Raw genomic sequence first — 19,793 nt, 5'->3', positions numbered from 1 at the left:
ACAAACCCATCTCTCCAAACAAATGGATTGATTGATAAATTATATTAGTAAAAAATCACTAGATTTGATGGTAGGCTATGAGGCTTGGACACTTCTCTTAAATGTTGTATTCGTGTCGGATACCGACACTTAAAAGACACTTGTAGAACATGTATCGGTGAAGTGTCAAATTCAAAACAGATATTTGTTGAATTTCTAACAATTCTAGCATGATTCTAACATAATTTTAAAAAGGAGAAATACATTAATTTTCTAAAAAATCAAACCTATTAATTATATATATATATATATTATATATATATATATATCCGTGTCCTCATAACCTACATTTTAGAGATGATACATATTTTCGTGTCCGTGTTAGTGTCGGCTACATAGATGGTAGGTAACAGTAAAAAAGTTATTGTCTCTTATTTACTCTTTTAATTAATTATAATTATATTAATTTTTAAATGGACAAGTTTGCTAAAAATCATTTTTAAGACAAATAATTTTGTTTGAATGCAAGAAAAAAACTGTTTTTGTATAAGAAAAAAATATAACTGACAAAATATTAAGAAAATCATAAACTGCAATTTCATATTCATAAAATAATATTTAAAAATACTAAAACTTGAATAATGTCTCCAATATTTAACTTATTTTATAAACAGTTAATTTATTTAACAAAACAATTGGATTAGAAGAAATTACAAGATGTAGATAGGTTGAAAATATTTATATATTAATTAATTATTAAATTTCTTTGTGTGATAACATAAAACCATTAGCATGTGAATTTTTTAGAAGATGATGTATTTTGAGTGATGGGTTGAATGAATTTGAGTATAAAAGTTCATCATGACAGCATTGATTGAGTCCTCTGAGTTTTAAATATGGAAGAGAAGAAAATGTCAAAATGACAGCAGAAATTATGCAGCAGTATCGAAGGGACCAAAAATGTTATAAAAGCAAATTTTATGCATAGCTGTACAAAGAGGAAAGAGTATATTTCTCTTTCTCTCTTAATCTTTTTAATTATTTTTTAAGAATAAAATCATAATAGAATTTCAAATTCAAAAATAACAATATCTAAAATATAAATTTAAGATTAAAACATTAAAACATTGATGTTATTTATGAAAATGAAAAAATAGATTAAAACAATAATATTACATGTTGTGAAAAATTTAAATATATTCTCTTTTAATCTTTTAATATGTCACAAAACAAACATTAATAGAGATCTAACCTTCAAAGTGAATTATATATTGAATATAATAATATTTAAGATGCATTATTACTTTATATTGAAGCAAATAATAACGATATGAAAATATGCAGAATATTTGAACGAACAAATTGACATGGAGCAAATCACGGCAGCATCCAATGACAATTAAAATTATTTGTATGTGTCTTTTCGTCTCACAAACTTTTCGTACGAGAATACACATTTTTTAAAATTTGAACATTGTTACCCGATTTTTTAATTCATAGACAATTTTTTTAAATTTTTATTTAAAATCTAATTTTGTTGTTAATCCCAGGTTTTACTGATTTGAGTTTATCCAGTTCCATGATTTTCAGAGAAATTAAAAGAGAAAATAAATTTGAATAAAAAATGGAAAAAGGTTGATGATGATGAACATAAATAATTTCCTTCAACTCCTGTTCTCAATTACGTGTTTCTCGATAAAAAAAACAAAATGAAGCAACTTCCTATGATTGCATTTGATGAATAATCTCCTTCCAGTACTTTTAGAAGTATATCTAATACTCAATGTACTACCACTTACCGAGACACCCAGATTCCATCTTTGGCATCAGTCCAACCAGAATCACATTTATCGTGTATTTGAATTGGGAATAAGATTTGGATAAGTAAATTTGGAATAAGGAGAAAAGTGAAGTTGTTTAGATTGAGATATATAATAGTAGATTTGTGAAGAAAGTTTATTAAATTTTGTAAATGATGTGATGATTGTAATTTTTTTTTAATTTTTTTAAAGGTGTAGAATGTAAGTTTATAAAATTATTTTTACCTTTAAAAATATATAAATAAAAAAAAAAAATTATATATTTATTTTTTATAATTAATGATAATATTATTATATAATAAATATTATTATTTTTATTATTAATATTATTAAATATTTGATACAAATAAAATTAAGAATAATTTTGACTTTTTAGTGTTATTATGTAGTTTTTTAATAATTATAAAATATATAATTAAGATAATATATATTTTGACTTGATAATAAATTATAAAAACTATAAAATAATATATAATAATTTATTTATTTATATTATTATAAATTAATTTTAACTAAATAAATAAAAAATTATAACTAATTAATAATTTTAATTTTATTATTATTACTATTATTTAGTTATATTTATTCTTATATAATTATTTTAATTATTTATTATAGTTGTTATTTCATAAGTTTATTATTTATTATAATTATTATTTTATTTATTAATATTTTTTATTATTTTAATAATACTAATTATTTTTTTATATATTATACAATTAATTATATTTATTTTATTATAATATAAACATTAATAAATTAATAATATGAAAATATAAACTTATATATAATAAAATACAATTCATAATCTTATAAATATATATTTTATTATATATAGCTAGTTTCTTTGTAAATTTTCGCATGTGTAGAGGAAAAGTTTTTATGCTTTTAAATAATATTTTCTTCATTGAAATTTGTGTATTATGTAACATTCTGCGCTTGCAACAATCTACTACAAACAAAAAGAGCCTTCAAGTCTATTTCTAATACTCAAATATAGTAAGTATTATTGTTTAGGTCAGAATCCTAAAAATAATTTCTAGTCAGATTTAAGATTCTCAAACATGTCACAACTATTTAGAAGCAAAACAACAATATCAATAATCAATTAAGAACAGAATATTATATCATATTTAAATAAATAAGAGTTCGAACAAATTACTCTCAATCTAAAGGTAGAATTAGCCACACATACTTTTACCTCCTTCCATTCTCTCAATTGGTTACAAATCACTCAATGATGTTTTCCTCTCAATCTGACACACTAGGGTTGAGCCTCAACCCCCTATTTAACCTAATTTCTAAGGTTAATTAAGTGGCTTCTTGCGTCACACTGCTAGGCTTGTTGATTAAAACATTAAATTGTCCAATATTTATGGCGCTCTCTCACTCAAGCAAGATGCTCTAATGCTGATTTGGGCTTTATGTGCTTTTGTGTGTTCCGTGGCCTTCCAGTTGTCTCCTTTTAGGTTATATTATTCCTCTTTAGCCCAATCATCACCATTCTTTCCTAAAAACCTGAAATTAACACTAAATTTGAGAATAAAATGTTCTTATTCAAATAAAGATCATAAAATATGTAAAAAGCTATAAGTTCACAAATTAGGGATTATTTTATATATATGTTAGTAATTAATACTCATAAGTGCCTACTTATATATAAGATTAATGTTTCTCGTGTCTAGTGGGAAATTTGTCTAAAGCTTCAATGAAAAATGATATGTTGAATTTCAACGTGATTAAGTTTTTTGGTATTAATACTTGTAGTGGTAAAGTTCTTCTTTTTCCTATTAGATGGGAGTTTCCTTCACCAGGTTGAGTTAAAATTGACATTGATGGTGCGACTAGGGGTTATCCTCGTCTTACTACTTGTGGATGTATTTTCCGTGGGAGTATGTGAGAATTTATTGGTGTTTTTTTATTGCGTTTATTGACGTTCAGACTGTTTTGGTTGTTGAGTTTTATGGCGTTATATATGCTATGGAGGAAGCTCAAAAGATGAGTTTTACTAAGGTATGACTTGAATGTGATTTTGCCTTGTTAGTGGTACATTTACTGCTAGGACTAAGGTTATGTGGATGATTCGTAATTGATGAAACACTTGTCTTAATTACTGTGGGAAAATAAGATTTAGGGTTACTCATATTTTTTGTGAAGGGAATGCGTGTGCGAATAAGCGGACTAACTTAGAATTTATTTATAGAGACTCATTTCATTGGTATAATAGGTTTTCATCTAGTCTATTCTTAGAGTTCTTTATGAATAGGTATATTTTACCTATATATCATTTTTGTTAACATATGGGTCTTGGTCTAATTCCTCCATATTCTTTTTGTATTTTTTTTAATAATACTTTTTGCATGTGATGACAAATGATTGTTGTTACTTGAGATGTCAACCTAGCTGAGATGTCAAGTTGTATAATGATGCCTAACATGAAAGCTTTATGTATATATATAAAAAAATATATTTTAATGTGATAAAAAACAATGATCAAAAGTGTATTTTGTTAAAGAAAGAATACTTAGAAAGAAGAGTTTCTAAATAAAAGATCTTACTACTTCAACTAAATTTTCGTTATCCTCTAACTACTTCCCTGCCCGACCTTCCTTCTTGGCAACATGGAATGGACTATCAACTTCTCGGTATGACGCATAAAGGGTGAGGGTACCTATAAGAACTCTTCAATGCTTAAGTCAGTTTTGATTTTTAAGTGTTCAATAATCATCTAACTACTAAATTAAATGTATTGTTAATCACTAATGTGCTAATGGACCCATTACCTTTTCTTCACTTCATAATATGTCCACTAATTAATTTTTATAATCAAATTTATTTTATAATTTTATCTTTAAATAATAATTAATATTTTTAACCATATTTACGTGTCACTAAAAAGGCATAAATTAATTATTTTTTAAAATTATCCAAAAACTCATTCGATTTTTCGATTTACCATTTCAGTGCCTATAATAGTAAGCATTTTATCAAATTATTTATTCATCTCTTAATTTAGCCTTGAAAATAAAATTGTGTTATTGAAAGCATTTTACTAACGATCATCCTTACATCGAGTACCTCTTAAAAGGAAATAATAGATGAAAAGTCAATTATATAAAACTTAAAGAGATGCTAATAATTTTTCCCATAATTAGAGAAATTCTTATTAACCATTAAATACTAATTACATAATAAATATATTAACTACCAACATGATCTTAAAAAGAAATAATCAAATCAAAATAATAACGATAATAAATTATAGACTTCCAATCTACAAAACCTCATCATAATTAACCTAATTAACTATGAATATAAAGTGAAAGTCCAAGAAAGCAACTGAGGCAATTAATGTTCTCTTACCTAATGGGACAAAGGGAGTTTGGTAGAAGTCAAAGTTGAATCTAACTATACCCTTCTCTGTACGTAGTTGGATCAGCAACCATATATGTATTATCTAATACACTTAATACATGTGCCAACTTGAGTTCAATCTTATTAAACAATGTTTCCAATTTTACACTATATATCATCTACTATCATCTCATTATGTAGGCATTAAAATAACTTTACAAGCAATTATATTAAATGGACAATACTGCCAGAGAAGAAAGAGGAAGAAGAATATTGGTTATCCATAAGAGTACATCATTAGTCAAAAAGAGTTGTTACATCTATCTATATTTTTTATTCTGTTTTTTTACATCAAATATAACAAAAGTCACACCAAATATTTCATACCTTTTCTATCAGCTATATTTCATAATTTTTCTCAATATAATGACGATTTTTTGGGATTAATAAATTTATGTCTTTCATATATAAACTTGAGTAGTTAGAGCATGTTTGAGAAAGTTTGATTATTTTAATTTTAGATTTTTTATTAAATAAATTGAATATGTTGGAAACATCAAAATCGTATAACATATTTTTATAGGTAATCGTTTTTTATTTTTTTACAGTTTTTTATTTGGAGCTTTTTGCATATATATTATTTTTTATGTAAAAGAAGTTCATCCTTGCATTTAAACAAAACTAATAATCTTAAAATTAGTTTTAACATATTTCTTCAAACCAATTCTAATTGTAAAATTAATTTAATTTTCAATGTAGACTTATCATTACTATTTTCTCTATTAGTTCATGCTTATATTATCTCCCTTAATTATTTCCTTATAAATTTCACACGCAATTTGTGGCAGTATGACTAGTTTTCTTAATTTTTTTAAACTTTTAAAAACTTATTCTAATCATAAATATGTTGGCGTCTTCATATTAGAGGTTAAATTTAAATCAAATTTTATTTTTATTTTTTTTTAAAAATTATTCTAATAATACACTACTAGAAAATCACTAAATAGAAACTAATTTTAAAGACTAAAAACAACGAGTTGCTATATTGATTAAATTAGATACTATAAAAATTATTTTTTTTAAAAATTAGTTTCTATTGATAAATTATTTTAATTTTAACAAAATTTTGTTATATAAAAATATTATTTCCATAATATTTTTTTATAACTTTTTTTTAATAACAATAAAAATTTAATAAATAGAAGTATTGGTACTCAAACCCATGTATAAATTATTGGTATTTTTGTATTGACTTGATTTATTGGAAAAGTAAGTTTTATTTAAACGAGTTATCAATAATATTTATAATGTTGGTTATTTCATAGAGTAGTTTTTATAATTGTTCTTACACGTTTTATAAAAGAAAATACGAAATGGCATCACATAAAGCGTGTAAAGAAACCAAATGAAGCATGTTGTTCCGCGTTATATTGGCATGGCAAAAGTAGTAAGTAAGAAGCAGTACCTACCATTTTTGAGTTGAATGAAAAGAATTTGGTAAAAAGTAGCAAACACCGACCCATGTTTCCCTACGCGGCGGGGAAACTTCAATCAAACAAGAACACGCAGGCACTCCTAAACTCACCCTACCCCACGCCATTGCAACAAATTATCAAAAGGAAAACGCAAAGTTACAATCAGAAAAAGCCAAAAAGAGCAACACTAAAAAAGGAAACATGCATGCATTGCAAATGCAGATGCAGATGCAAATGCAAAAAAAATGAAAGGAATGGAAGTCAGCACACCGACCTTGCTGACTCAGCCCCAGTCAACTCCATCCCACGCCGTTCAAACTTCATCTTCAACCTCGACCAACTACTACTGTTACTTCATTTCCTCATTTTAATCAATTAACTAATTAGCATGTTTCAACATCCTCGAGCACCGAGTGAGTGTGTTCAAACTTTCAACGTTCAACGTTCAAATAATAATCCCAAGTCCTAACACACACGCGCACAAAATATACAAAAAAATCACCCTCTTTAATTTTTCTTTCTTTTATTTGACGCATTCTCGTTGAACTATTCCTCTCTCACGGTCTTACCTCGCGAGCTTTGACCACTGTCTATATATAACCAACCCTCATAGCTTTCTTTCCTCCATCGCCTTCACACCTATACAATTAGATACCCAATAAACATACATACAAAAAATCGTAAATTTTTATCGTTGAACAAAAATGGTTTTGTCATGGACCAGAGGGAGAGTGTTCCGGCGTGCTCGGAAGGGGAAGGAGTTGAGTTCTGGTAGCGATTTGGAGATAGAAATTGCCATCCCCACGCACTTCCGGTGCCCGGTAACCTTGGACATGATGAAAGACCCCGTGACGATGGCCACGGGAATAACCTACGACAGAGACAGCATCGAGAAGTGGATCGAGTCCGGGAACCGCACGTGCCCGGTTACGAAGACGGAGTTGACCAGCTTCGAGATGATCCCGAACCACTCCATTCGGAGGATGATTCAGGATTGGTGCGTGGAGCACCGTTCCCACGGGATCGAACGGATCCCCACTCCTCGGATCCCGGTGACCCCGTACGAGGTTACTGACACGTGTACGAGGATCCTGTCGGCGGCGCAGCACGGGGACGAGAACAAGTGTGTGGAGTTGGTGAGGAAGATTAAGGCATGGGGGAAGGAGAGTGAGAGGAACAAGAGGTGCATAGTGGTCAACGGGGCTGCTCTAGCACTAGCTAATGCGTTTAACATTTTCTCACGTGGGGTGGTTGAGAAGAACGTGGTTGTGTTGGATGAGATTCTGGGGGCGTTGACGTGGATGCGTCCTCTTTCTGAAGATGGTAGATCCGTGTTGGGGTCAGTGAGTTCTATTGGTTGCATGGTTTGGTTCATGAATGGTAAACAATTGGCGACAAGGCAGAACGCTGCTTTGTTGCTTAAGGAAATGCGCGTTGAGGCGTTGGTGAAATGTGAAGGCGTTTTTGAAGCTTTGGTTAACATGGTTAAGGAGCCTGTTGGGAATGCTTCCTCCAAGGCATGTTTGTCAACGATTTTTAAGTTGTTGGTTAATTCTTCAGGAAGTAATAGAGGCGTGGCTCGCGAGAGATTCGTGGAGTTGGGTTTGGTTTCGGTGTTGTTGGAGCTTCTTGTTGATGCTGAGAGAGGGGTGTGTGAGAAGGCTTTGGGGGTGTTGGATTGTCTTTGTGATTGTAAACAAGGGGTGGAGATGGCTAAAAGTAATGCTTTGACTTTGCCTCTTGTGATTAAGAAGCTGTTGAGGGTGTCTGAGTTGAGTTCAAGCTTTGCTGTTTCGGTTCTTTGGAAGGTTTGTGACAAGACAGAAGAAGGGGTGTTGATTGAGGCTCTTCAAATTGGGGTGTTTCATAAACTCCTTGTTTTGTTGCAAGTGGGTTGTGCTGAGGGCACCAAAGAGAAGGCTACGGAGTTGTTGAAGTTATTTAATGGTTGCAGGAGCAAAGCTGAGTGTGTTGACTCCTCCTTGGACTTCAAGCACTTGAAGAACCCTTCTAATTGATCTGCTATATTAGGATGACGAGTTTCGAATTCCTTTTTTGTATAGCTCATATTGTAGAAACAGGTTATTATACTTTTGTACAAAGACACACAGTCTCATACGGAAGATACAAATTGTATCTCTTAACACTCAATTCAAGTTTTGAAATTCATTTTTTTAAGCAAGTTTTAGATTTGAGACATACGAGATGCTGAAAGCTTGTTGTAATTCACACATTCAGAGCTACAATAAAAGAAAATTAAGGATTTCTTAAAGCACCGTCAGTGAAATTAATATATAGATTACTCTAGGTATTTGATCCGTAGGCTATTCCTTGGAAGTAAAGAACAAATGAAAGCAGATTTACAAAGAAGCTATTATTAAGAAAATAAATAAATATTAAAATTTTAAGATGCAGATTATATAAATAAAAACATGGTATGAACATTAGCCAATGCTACTACAAATCTCACCACGAATCTGTAATGTCTGGGATTGTGATGATTTCTGTTTTTACTCTCAGCGGATACAAATGGAAGAAAAATGAGGAGAGATGAACCTAACAAAAGGGATAGGTATCTGCTTGCCTGCATGGAAATATTGAAAACTGCTGCCATCTTGGTGTTCCCATTGGTATCCGTTTATCAGAAAAATCAACATCTAATTTTCAAATGAAATGGAAAACAAACGTACTGGTTTAAAAAACTGCATCAAGAGTATCCATATCTTCACATAACTCTCAGTTTTTACTGTCATTATCATTAAATTTTATTATTATGTTAAGACATTATTTGATGGTTGTAAATTATATGATTTTTCACAAGTAGTATGTATCTACCATCGTCGTATATAGAAGCATAAGATGCATATATAGAATCCATTATGAATAGATGCATCTTCTAGTTAATAGAACTCGATGATCTCGCTTATTACTCCAACTCAGATTTTGCTTACATGAAGTGCTTCTACACAAACACCACTATTACCTTTTTAAGTTTGATATTTGCTTAAGGTTGAGTTTTGAGTTATTATTTAGTTCTTAACCCTAATAAGCAGGTGATTCCTATTATGTATAGTCTAAATATTTTGTTTATGTTGTTTTTGTAACTATGTTTCGATATAGGTTAGTATTGGAATAAGATTGATATGTCATTATCATTGGTCCAACAAAATAAAGAATCTAAAATTAGTATTGCTCTAAAAATAAGAATTTGAGAAAATCACCCATACACACTATTTAAAGATCTAATTTGGACTAATATCATAATTATGTTAAGTTATGCTTAAGACAATAAAATCCACGTAACAAGTAAAAGAATAATAAAGTTTAAACAATAAGAGACAAATCCGAAATAACAAACCTTTGATATAGCTTGTAACTCTTAACATTAAAATTTCACTATAAAAGGACCATAATAAAACAATAACAAAACAAGTTATTGATTTAGATTGTTCTAGTTTAAACTCTAACCTAAAATATTTTATGGTAAGTAAAGTAAATTTTAAACCATTGTAAATACAATGTTATTTCAAGAGAAAAAGAGAAGGTGATGCTCCAAAGTTGCAAAATACTATGAAGATTGGAAGAGTTTCACATGCAAAATGAGATGAAGAATCCTAGCGCATACAAGAAAATTTGCAAAAAGAAAGTGATGAATCTTATCATCTCGTCAAGGAATCTTTGTCTGTGTAAAATTTTTGGCATAAGAATGAAGAATTGCAGCAACAATAACATCTTAATTATCAAGGCAGATGGAAGCAAAACAAACTTTCAATCTTTTTTGGTAAAAGTATTTTTAAGAGGTAATTCACCATCCCCTTATGTTATACCTAAGGTTAGTTTATTTACTAGGATACAAATTTTGGCCCCATGTAAAAATCTCTCATGCTTAAATGCTAATTAGTGGGAGATTGGATGCGTCTGATGCAAAATGTTTATTGTTATGTTGGCTAAAGTAGATTTGGATTAGAAATGGCAATTAGGTCAGTTCGTCCAGATAGCCTCGTCCCGCATATGTCTCGTCCCGCATATGTCTATATTGTATTTGGCCTGCAAAATGCGAACTGGGATGGTCTGTCCCGCATAAAATATGAGTTGTTTTTATTGTCTCGTCATGCATGTGGGTTAGTCCGCGAGTCTACATAGCGGTTTGCATGAGATTTTTTTTTAAAAATATTTTTTTAAATATAAATTTTGAGTATTTTTTTTTGTTTATTAAGTTAATTTTTTTAATTAGATAAATTAAATAAATGATCTCACAATATTATTATCACAATACATGCGTAATAAGATATGGGTAAAAACAATTATAATGATGTTTTGATTTTTAATGAAATTTGAATTTCAATCGTACTAATAAATTGGCTAATAAAATATTTCATTAAATATATACAATTTTTTAAGGTAATACATGTAGACACATTAATATTCTAATAAAAAATAATATAAAATAATATATAATAATAAAAATATTTTTTTTATTGGCAAGAAAAGAATATATAAATGAAAGGTATTTAAGAGATACATCAACCCTTGAGAACAAACACCTTACTAAAATAAACCTCTAATCATGAGGAAACCTGCTCTTCCCTAACTTACCTCATTTCTTTTGAACTCACCCAAAAGTTTTTGCCCTCACACCTTTAACTACTTTTGTTTTTAATAGATCTCGTACACACCAATGGTTCAGACACTAAAGTTAAAGAATATATGTTATAAGCTGGAAATATTGAATTTGTCCTGCGAGTTTGAATCGGCTCTTAACTTTAATCTTTTTAGTTTAGAGCTTTCTTTTTTTAGCCATTAGTTGATTGTGTGTAGAATATTTATACTCTTTATAACTTTGTTTTTTGTTACGGTTCTCATTAATAATAATGCCCAATTTTCTTTCATATCGTTTCTTTTGTTTCTTGCTTTCATATATGTATACACAAAGTTAAATCATACTTTATATGCATATATATCTCTATTCTTAATGAAGTGTTAGGTATGAATGCGACTTTCACATCCCTTGCTGCTATAACTCTCTAAATGAGATTACCAACAAAACAAAACAAAAATATAAAAATATATTCATGATCCAAGTACATGAAACAAGATTTAGGGATGGTTATACAATATCGCAACAATAAAACCAAATTCAAACTCGCTTTTATGAATTTGATATTTGTACGGCTAAAACAATGAATATTAAAAGAAAATTGTTCAAAAATATTAGTGTTCGATTTTGATCGAATCAAATATTGTAGACGTTAGATCAATCAAATTCGATTTATGATTAATCTTACACATGATAGTCATGCACTCCATGTTATAATCAAAATGGGTTAATCACGCAAATAATTCACCAACAACTTTAGACTTTTAGGTTAAAAGCAATATAATTTAAATTTTGAATGACCAAAAGTTAAGTAACTTTTGTTTTGCAAGAATGAGTATTGAATTTGAACTATTTTAAAAGGTAGACAAATTGTTTTTCACATTTTTTTCTGGACTTTTATTATGATTGACCCAAAATGTTGGACCTAATGGCTGAGAAAGAGAGACTAATATGAACCATAGATTAGAGGAGACCAAGTTATAGAAGCAAGTAGGACTTGTATGTGTTACTTTCTTTTCGAGGGTCAAATTCTAGGTATTAAATTTGAATTGTTGGTTGAAATTGCCAAATAGGGAGTTGCCAGAAATCTCTTCGCTATTTGATTTATTTGTGCTGAAATTTTGTCTTAGGTGTCATGGTGATTAATGTTTGAATCTGAAATTGTTAATTGTTGTTCCATATTTGAATCTTACCAATATATGATGCTGTTTTTTTGTAATTTACTAAAAAGGAAAATTTTAAATTGAGTTTTCTGGGGTGCAAGAAATCAAATCCCAATTAAATTTTCTTTGTTTTTTAATGTAATTCGAAGACTACTAAAAAAAAAATTTCAGATTTTATAATCCAAAAGCTAATTATGAATTTAAAAAATGACTTTCTGTGATATGTAATCTAGAATATTACACAAGAATATTTTTGAAAATACGAAAATTTATGGACGTGAGAGAAGAACATAGGGAAGAAATAGTCTTAGGTTAGGTTGAATATTGGAAAAAAATTCTATAGCAGACTGTTTTTTTTTCTGTGGGTCGTGCAGTCTTGGAAAGTCTTCTTTCATAATGCCTAAAAAAAAAAAAAAATGATTGTTGCTTTCTGAACCCAATCAATTCTAACCTGCACCTATTATTGATGTGAAATGACAAAAATATCCTATTTAATTTTTAAATAGAAGTGGAGTGCGGAGCAAAAATATATTCCATATGGATTTTTGAAACTTTCTTAGATTTGGGTTTCTGGAACACCTATCCGAATAAGGTTTTCTGAAATAGTCTTTTTAAAATATGTTTCTGGATTTTATTTTCTAAAATAGATTATTTGTATTTTGAATTATGTTTTGCATAATAATATTTTTGAAATATGTTTTTAGAATTTATTTTTCAAAATATATTATTTGTGTTTCAGATTTGCCTTTTGAAAATGAGATTTTGGTTTTCCAATTTCTAGAATCTCATTCTTGAATGTAAAATAACCAATTCCGTATTAGCATTTCCATAATAACGTATTTTTCAATTCTAAAATGCGGAAAGGCAATTATGGAATATCAAAAATTGATAGGTGCATGTTAGAATTGACTGGGTGCAGAAAGCAAAAGCCGAAAAGTATAGATTAGTGAACCGAACTGTAGTAACCTATACAAGTTGGGCTTTAAAACAGGGCTTCTTCTTCCTGCACCCCCACGTTTTTCTTCCTACACCCCAACAATTTTAAATATCCCAAAATTAACCTTGACCTATAATTTGAAAAGGGGCACCGTGTTGGACTTCCATTGTTGCTATTCATCTTCATAATTGAATATCAACTACTGTGGAGGGTTTTTGTAATTTTTCGGAACAAGGTGGAGGAGTATGCAACGTTGACGAAGTGTTGTTTGGGTTGTAGAGGTAAGAGTTAAGTTTCTTTTAGGAACATAGTGGTTGTAGAGATTTCGGGGTTACCGGATATCGGGATCCAGTAATGTATTTTGGATTCATGAATCCAAAATTAATTAAATTGTGTTTTCTGGATGAGGGGGTGTTTCAGAAGTTAAAATATCATAAATTGTTGTTTTCTAGATGCAGAAATCCGGAACACTCCCGGATGTAGAAATCCAAGATTTTACCAGAAGCATAAATTTGGAATTTTATCATATTTTGTGATCCGAAATTCTACCGGATTCTATAATCTGGAATGTGAGAAGCACTTATGGAAACAAAAATCCATACAAAAAATGGATGTCTAAATCCAAAAACAAAAAAAAAATATACTTATCTTTGTCAAGAACACTCTAAATGACCAAGAAGAAAAACGTGGGGATACAGAAAGAAACTACCTTAAAATAGTATTACATTTAGCCCAAAATATCAATTGAATAAACTTTGAAAACATAATTTATTTATTAAAGACGTGACAAAATAATAATAATAATAACAATAATAACTCAAATATAGAACACTAAATTCATAATTCATCACAGTAGGTCCCATTGCAATTCCTCCAAACCAGAGACAAGATAAATACGCTCTTGACATCTTAGAAGACATAGGAGTGCTTGGAGCCAAACCTGTTGTCACTTCCATGCATAAGAGAAGTGATAAAATGTTTGATCAAGATAGCATAATTCATGAGGCATCAACCTATCGGAGAATCATAAGAAGTCTTTTGTATTTGTTGAATACTCAACCTGATATATGTTTTTGCAGTCCAATTTCTAAAGCAGTTTGTTCAGAAACCCACTACTTTTCATCACCATATATTCCTTCTTAAAACTTTTAGTATGCATTTAAAAGTCTTTAGTGATTCTGATTGGGCTTCATCCTCCATGACTTGACAATCCACAACTGGTTTTTCTTATGTTTGGAAGAATCATTGATTTCATGGAAAACCAAGAAACAATTCACACTTGTTAGGTCTTTCTCAGAAGCTAAGTATCATGCTTTGGCTTCAACATCTTTCGAGATACATTGAATCACATACTTATTTTCTGATCTTCACATGATCACCTCCAACATTGTCAATCTATAATGTGACAATCATGTTATAATGTGACAGTCAATCAACTAGACATATAACTTTGAATAATTTCATGAACACATCAAACATATCGACATTGACTGTCATGTTGTTTGAGAAAGATTTTAATAGTGTCTCTTTCATCACCTTCCTATACTCTTGAACAACCGGCGAATGTTTTCAGGGTATTTCTTCCTACATCCTACATTTTTCTTCATACACCACTACATTCTTTGAAATACTAGAATTGGATGATTCCGAAATAGGACTTTTGTAAATAAAAGGTGTTTCCGAAATAGGGGTGTGTGTTTTTGGAATAGGAATTCTAATCATTTCAGAATATTCTTTTCGAAACAAATTTTTTTAAATTCGGAATTCATAAAATGTGTTCCAGAAAGTATGTTTTGGAAATATTCTGGAAAGAGTAATCTGGAAGTCATTTTTAAAGGGGTAAAATGGACTTTTTCGAAAATGATGGGGGTGCAGGAAGCCATTTGTCGGGGTGTTGGGAGAAACACCGATGTTTTCATCCAAAGCCCGGAATGTGAAGCTTTCAGCAAACTTATACCCAAACTTAAAATCCTTTGTATTATTGCTCCAATTTAAGGAGGGTTTTAAGTGGACTGTTTCTTCCTGCACCTCCATACCTTCTTCTTTTACCTCCATAAATTTTTGAATTTCCAAAAATGCCCCTCGATAATATTCTAGATTACGTAATTCGGAAGCCATTTTTCAAATTTGTAATTAGCTTCCGGATTACATAATCTGGAAGCTTTTTTTCAGATGCATGATTGTTTTCTGGATTGCATAATCTGAAAGTCTTTTTTCAAATGAGTTTTCAGATTACATAATCTGAAAACTACTCTATGGGGGTGACACAAGAAGGATAAAAATATATTTTCATGTTGTGTATGGAGGTGCCAGAAGAAGATATGGAGGTGCAGGAAGAAACAGTCTTTTAAGTGTTATGATCATGAGCCTTTTGGGCCAGCCTTTTTTGTTATTTGTACAGGCCCATTTTCTCTTTTTCTTTCTATGTATTTATTTTCTTTGTATGAATGCAGAATATGACTTTTGCAAACACTAATACAATAAATTAAAATAAAAATTATCAGTCTCTTTTCTACAAAGCATTATTTTCCTTCCTCATATCTTCTCTATCATGAAACTTAATAGTAATTGTTAAATTCTTACTTATAGGACGATACGTGGCTTAGGATAAAAATGTTTTCAATAATATTGCTAAAGTTTTTTTTTTTTTCAATTTAAAAAAACGTGACTAAATTATGGGAGCTGGCCGAGAAGTGTAGGTCACCCCTCCCGTTTTCGACGTGCCGCGTAGAAGCAAAACAATGAGACAAACCCTCATGTAGAGATTAAAATGATTTTTTTTTAAATTTAAAAATAAAAACATGATCAAATCTTTTTTGTTATTAGATAAATTTGGACCATGGAGTTGACTTTGACTGGTTGCCCAGATTCTGACCGTCGATGACACATCATCAACGCTTCCCACAGTTCCTCCACCACACTTATAGTTTCCACTTGAAATGACAAATATGCCCCTGAGAAGCAATTAAACTTTGTAAAGGCGCCAACCCTTTATAACGGAATCAGTTGTTGAGTTAAAGCTCTCTTCTCTGGTTTTCACTGAGCTCTGTTCCTCGCACGAAATCACGATGCGAGAGTGTTCGTGATCGAAGCCGAAACCACTTTCTCATATTCATCATAATCTACAATGTCTTTCGCTCTCATCGAAGCCTGCAAGAAGCGAAAACGGTGGCCAAAATTTTTCAGGTTTAACTCGTTCGGTGACCCTGGTATTCCAATTGTACCTTTGGGTACTTTCCGCGATAACGTTCGGGTTTTCCTTCAAGAAGCTGGAGAACCCGAAGATTATAGCGTCTCCGGGAACCCCCTTTGGTGTACCCTTCTCATCCATGATAAGTCCAACGTAATGGCTCCGCTTTACACCGTCGAAGAGCACGTCTGCCACTCTTCTCATCCCTTCTGCGATCATTGCCGCTGCGTAGGTTCGTTTCCGATTTCAATTTCTTGGGTTTCCTCTGCTTTCTGTTTCTTGAAATGGGGCTGGCTCAAGTTTGGGTTTTTGAGCTCTTTTCTGAAATGCTATGATTGCGTTCTGTTCCTGAAAAGGGTTCCATTTTTTACTGTTTTGTGATTTGTTCTTGTCGTGATTGAGTTATCTATTTCGGTTTTGATATTGGTGATCGTGACGGTTGTTTCCAATTTTGGAATTTTCCATCGTAGGGTAGACTTAGCTCATGACCATTGAGAGGGATAGTTTAGTGATTTAGTTGGTTTCAGAAAATGTTCACTTTAATTTTAATTTGCATTTTGAATTACTAAATTTTACTTTTTAATTTTAATATTTTGTGAAGGAAAAAAAAACCTTTTCATTGATTTCTGATTATTGGTTGGTACACAGACTTTTGAAAACAGAGAAAAGTGAAAAAAAATGACATTTTTGTCATTAGAAATGAGAAACATTTTTTCACGACTAGTTTTCCGTAAATGATAATTCATTTATTATGAATACTGTTGGTTGGAGGTTTGACGATTTCTGATTGGGTTTTAGAACTGAAATTGGCTGCTACTGATGCTGATACTAATACCCTGTTTGGTTAATAATTGATAGGTTGGAGTGGCCATTTTGTATCAAAGAGAAGGTATCATTTTATAATCCCGATGGACAGTGGGTGGCATAAGCCCTTAGATGAAGAATCTATAGAAAATCAGAGGCATCTGTTGCATGGGGTGATTCATTGCAATGGTTATGGCCATTTGCTCTGTGTAAATGGCATTGAAGGAGGCTCCAAGGTTCTTAGTGGCAGAGAGATTATGGATCTATGGGATAGAGTATGCACCAACCTCCGAGTAAGGTAAATAAAATCCCAACTCAACGTTCATCTTCATTCTCGTTGTGTTAAATTAATTTACTGAGCATTCAAGGGTCGATTTTTATTATGATACTTGCTTTTGTATGGCAGGAAAGTTGCAGTTGAAGATGTTTCGTGTAAGAGGTCTATGGACCTTCGCTTACTTCATGGAGTCGCCTATGGACACTCCTGGTTTGGCAGGTGGGGTTATAGATTTTGCCGTGGAAGCTTTGGAGTGACGGAACCAGACTACAATGAAGCAATGACAACGCTTGGCTCTTTGGAGCTAGACATGATTGCAAAAGATTTGAATAAGACAAAGTTCAACAAAGAAATCAAACAGATGATTCGGTGCTATAGAGATATGAGTGAGACTCATATTATATCACTCAGGGATCTTCTAAGGTTTATGCTCACTGTAAAGTCTTCTCGTGCTCCTGCACCTAAGATAACAGTCACCTTTTCTGCCGCTGCTGTTGCTGCTGATTCTACCTGTTCAGCATTAATCTCAAGAAATTCAACCAAACACACACTTCCAACCAGATCAAATTCTATAAAGGAGAAATCTGTAAGGTATAAGAAGTTCAGCAATGCAGTGACTAGCATGGATAGTAGGTGGCCGACAAGGAGGCTAGAGTTTGCCGCTCAAGTGATTGTGGACGCACTGAAAGAGAACAAGGCTGTGAAACCAGGCACAGGTGGGATGGCAAGGCAAGATGTGAGAGATGCTGCTAGGCTTCACATTGGTGACACAGGTTTACTTGATTATGTACTTAAATCACTCAACAATGTCATTGTTGGAAACTATGTTGTTCGTCGCATGGTGAATCCATCATCTCGAATTCTAGAGTACACTATTCACGATCTTGGCAAGGGGTACAAAGCCCCTGAACAGGAGTCTGAGGGGATGGCTTATGTAGATCAACAAGTAGTTGAGTCATCTTGGGTGCCTGGTAACGATGTTTACTGCGATGTACTGTTTTTGTACAAGAATGTGCTATTGGGCTATCCTGATTCAGAAACAGTGGACTTGGCCATTCAGACAATTCTAGACAGCAGATACTTTGTAAAGGAGTGGGCAGAGAGGGATGAAGTAGAGGAGCAGTTATTGACATTCATTTGCCGCTTGCAACCAAATTTTGTAGACAAAAAATATGAGTTGAAAGGTCTACCATGTGGTGAGGTTGTGGTGGTTCCACTGCATGCAACGGTTGGAGACTTGAAGAGGGCTTCTGAGGCTGCTCTTAGGGACACTTACTGCATTGCAGAAAGGCTTATAGTGACTGACATTAAACAACTTATGGGAGTGAGTGATGAGGAAGTGCTGTTTGGACTAATCCAGTCTGGTGTAGAACTTTGTGTGAGGGGAATTGCCATTGATTTGTGCACCAATTTGAAGTATCAGGGTGGATCTGACAACTGGAAGGTGAGATGTGAGTGTGGAGCTCAAGATGATGATGGGGAGAGAATGGTGGCTTGTGACATTTGTGAAGTGTGGCAGCATACTCGCTGCTGTGGAATAGATGATTCTGAGACAGTGCCACCACTTTTTGTCTGCACTGGTTGCTGTGATTCACTAGTACCCTCCAGGACCGAATCATCCTTTTGTGCGGATTCTCCCGATTCTTTTCTCATTTCAGCAGACCCTTCTCTTTTGCTAGAATATGAGTATGGATGCTAAATGCCTCATTAAATACTGTTGTAACATCTCTTGCTTAGAATTACTTCTTATATTTTGGCCTTATTTTTTTTTTCTCACCTCTTTTCGTTAATGAGCTATGTTAACGTCCCATGTGAGACATTCGTTTAATCTAGGTGATCTCAAAGAATAGTTCCCTTTGTTTTTTTATTCCTTGGTGATTTTATACTTTCAAGTGAAAGAAAAACAAAGCGAAAGTGGAAGAAATAATAAGGAAAACTATTGTTGAATCATTGGTGGCTTAGAATTTGAAAATACTTATCTCTCTTCTCATTTCATTTGTTCAAATATCTTCGTCTTACTTTTTTTTCACACGTCTTTTTGTTAATGAGGTGTTTTTGTAAGAAAGAACAAGAGAAAAAAGGCCAAAAAGTATTATTGAAAAAAAATATTGTATATTACAACCAAACTTAGAAGATTATGTATATACTGAAGATATGAAAGAGAAACTATAACTAAATGACAATAACTAATGTGTTG

At 31.6% G+C, this 19,793-nt stretch overlaps 2 protein-coding genes across 2 annotated transcripts; both read left to right on the top strand.

Annotated features, from left to right (window-relative positions):
* Nucleotides 1-6,884: 6,884 nt before the first annotated feature.
* Nucleotides 6,885-8,810, top strand: LOC137824141 (U-box domain-containing protein 21-like). Its single transcript, XM_068629608.1, has one exon. It carries the CDS (start codon nt 7,333-7,335, stop codon nt 8,644-8,646), a length of 1,314 nt encoding a protein of 437 aa, XP_068485709.1. The 5' UTR covers nt 6,885-7,332; the 3' UTR covers nt 8,647-8,810.
* A 7,538-nt stretch (nt 8,811-16,348) lies between these two features.
* Nucleotides 16,349-19,445, top strand: LOC137825694 (PHD finger protein MALE MEIOCYTE DEATH 1). Its single transcript, XM_068631430.1, has 3 exons — nt 16,349-16,747; nt 17,374-17,617; nt 17,726-19,445. Exons 1-3 carry the CDS (start codon nt 16,453-16,455, stop codon nt 19,293-19,295), a joined length of 2,109 nt encoding a protein of 702 aa, XP_068487531.1. The 5' UTR covers nt 16,349-16,452; the 3' UTR covers nt 19,296-19,445.
* The last annotated feature ends 348 nt before the right edge of the window (nt 19,446-19,793 follow it).

This window comes from Phaseolus vulgaris, chromosome 8 (genome assembly GCF_000499845.2).
Source record: "Phaseolus vulgaris cultivar G19833 chromosome 8, P. vulgaris v2.0, whole genome shotgun sequence".
NCBI classification, from domain to species: Eukaryota; Viridiplantae; Streptophyta; class Magnoliopsida; order Fabales; family Fabaceae; genus Phaseolus; species Phaseolus vulgaris.
This window is presented reverse-complemented; position numbering and strand designations above follow the sequence as displayed.

Coding starts and splice junctions, on each gene's coding strand:
- LOC137824141 (XM_068629608.1), top strand. CDS start 7,333: ATGGTTTTGTCATGGACCAGAGGGAGAGTGTTCCGGCGTGCTCGGAAG.
- LOC137825694 (XM_068631430.1), top strand. CDS start 16,453: ATGTCTTTCGCTCTCATCGAAGCCTGCAAGAAGCGAAAACGGTGGCCA. Junction 16,748..17,373: donor CGATCATTGCCGCTGCGTAG/GTTCGTTTCCGA, acceptor AATAATTGATAG/GTTGGAGTGGCCATTTTGTA. Junction 17,618..17,725: donor TGCACCAACCTCCGAGTAAG/GTAAATAAAATC, acceptor TTTGTATGGCAG/GAAAGTTGCAGTTGAAGATG.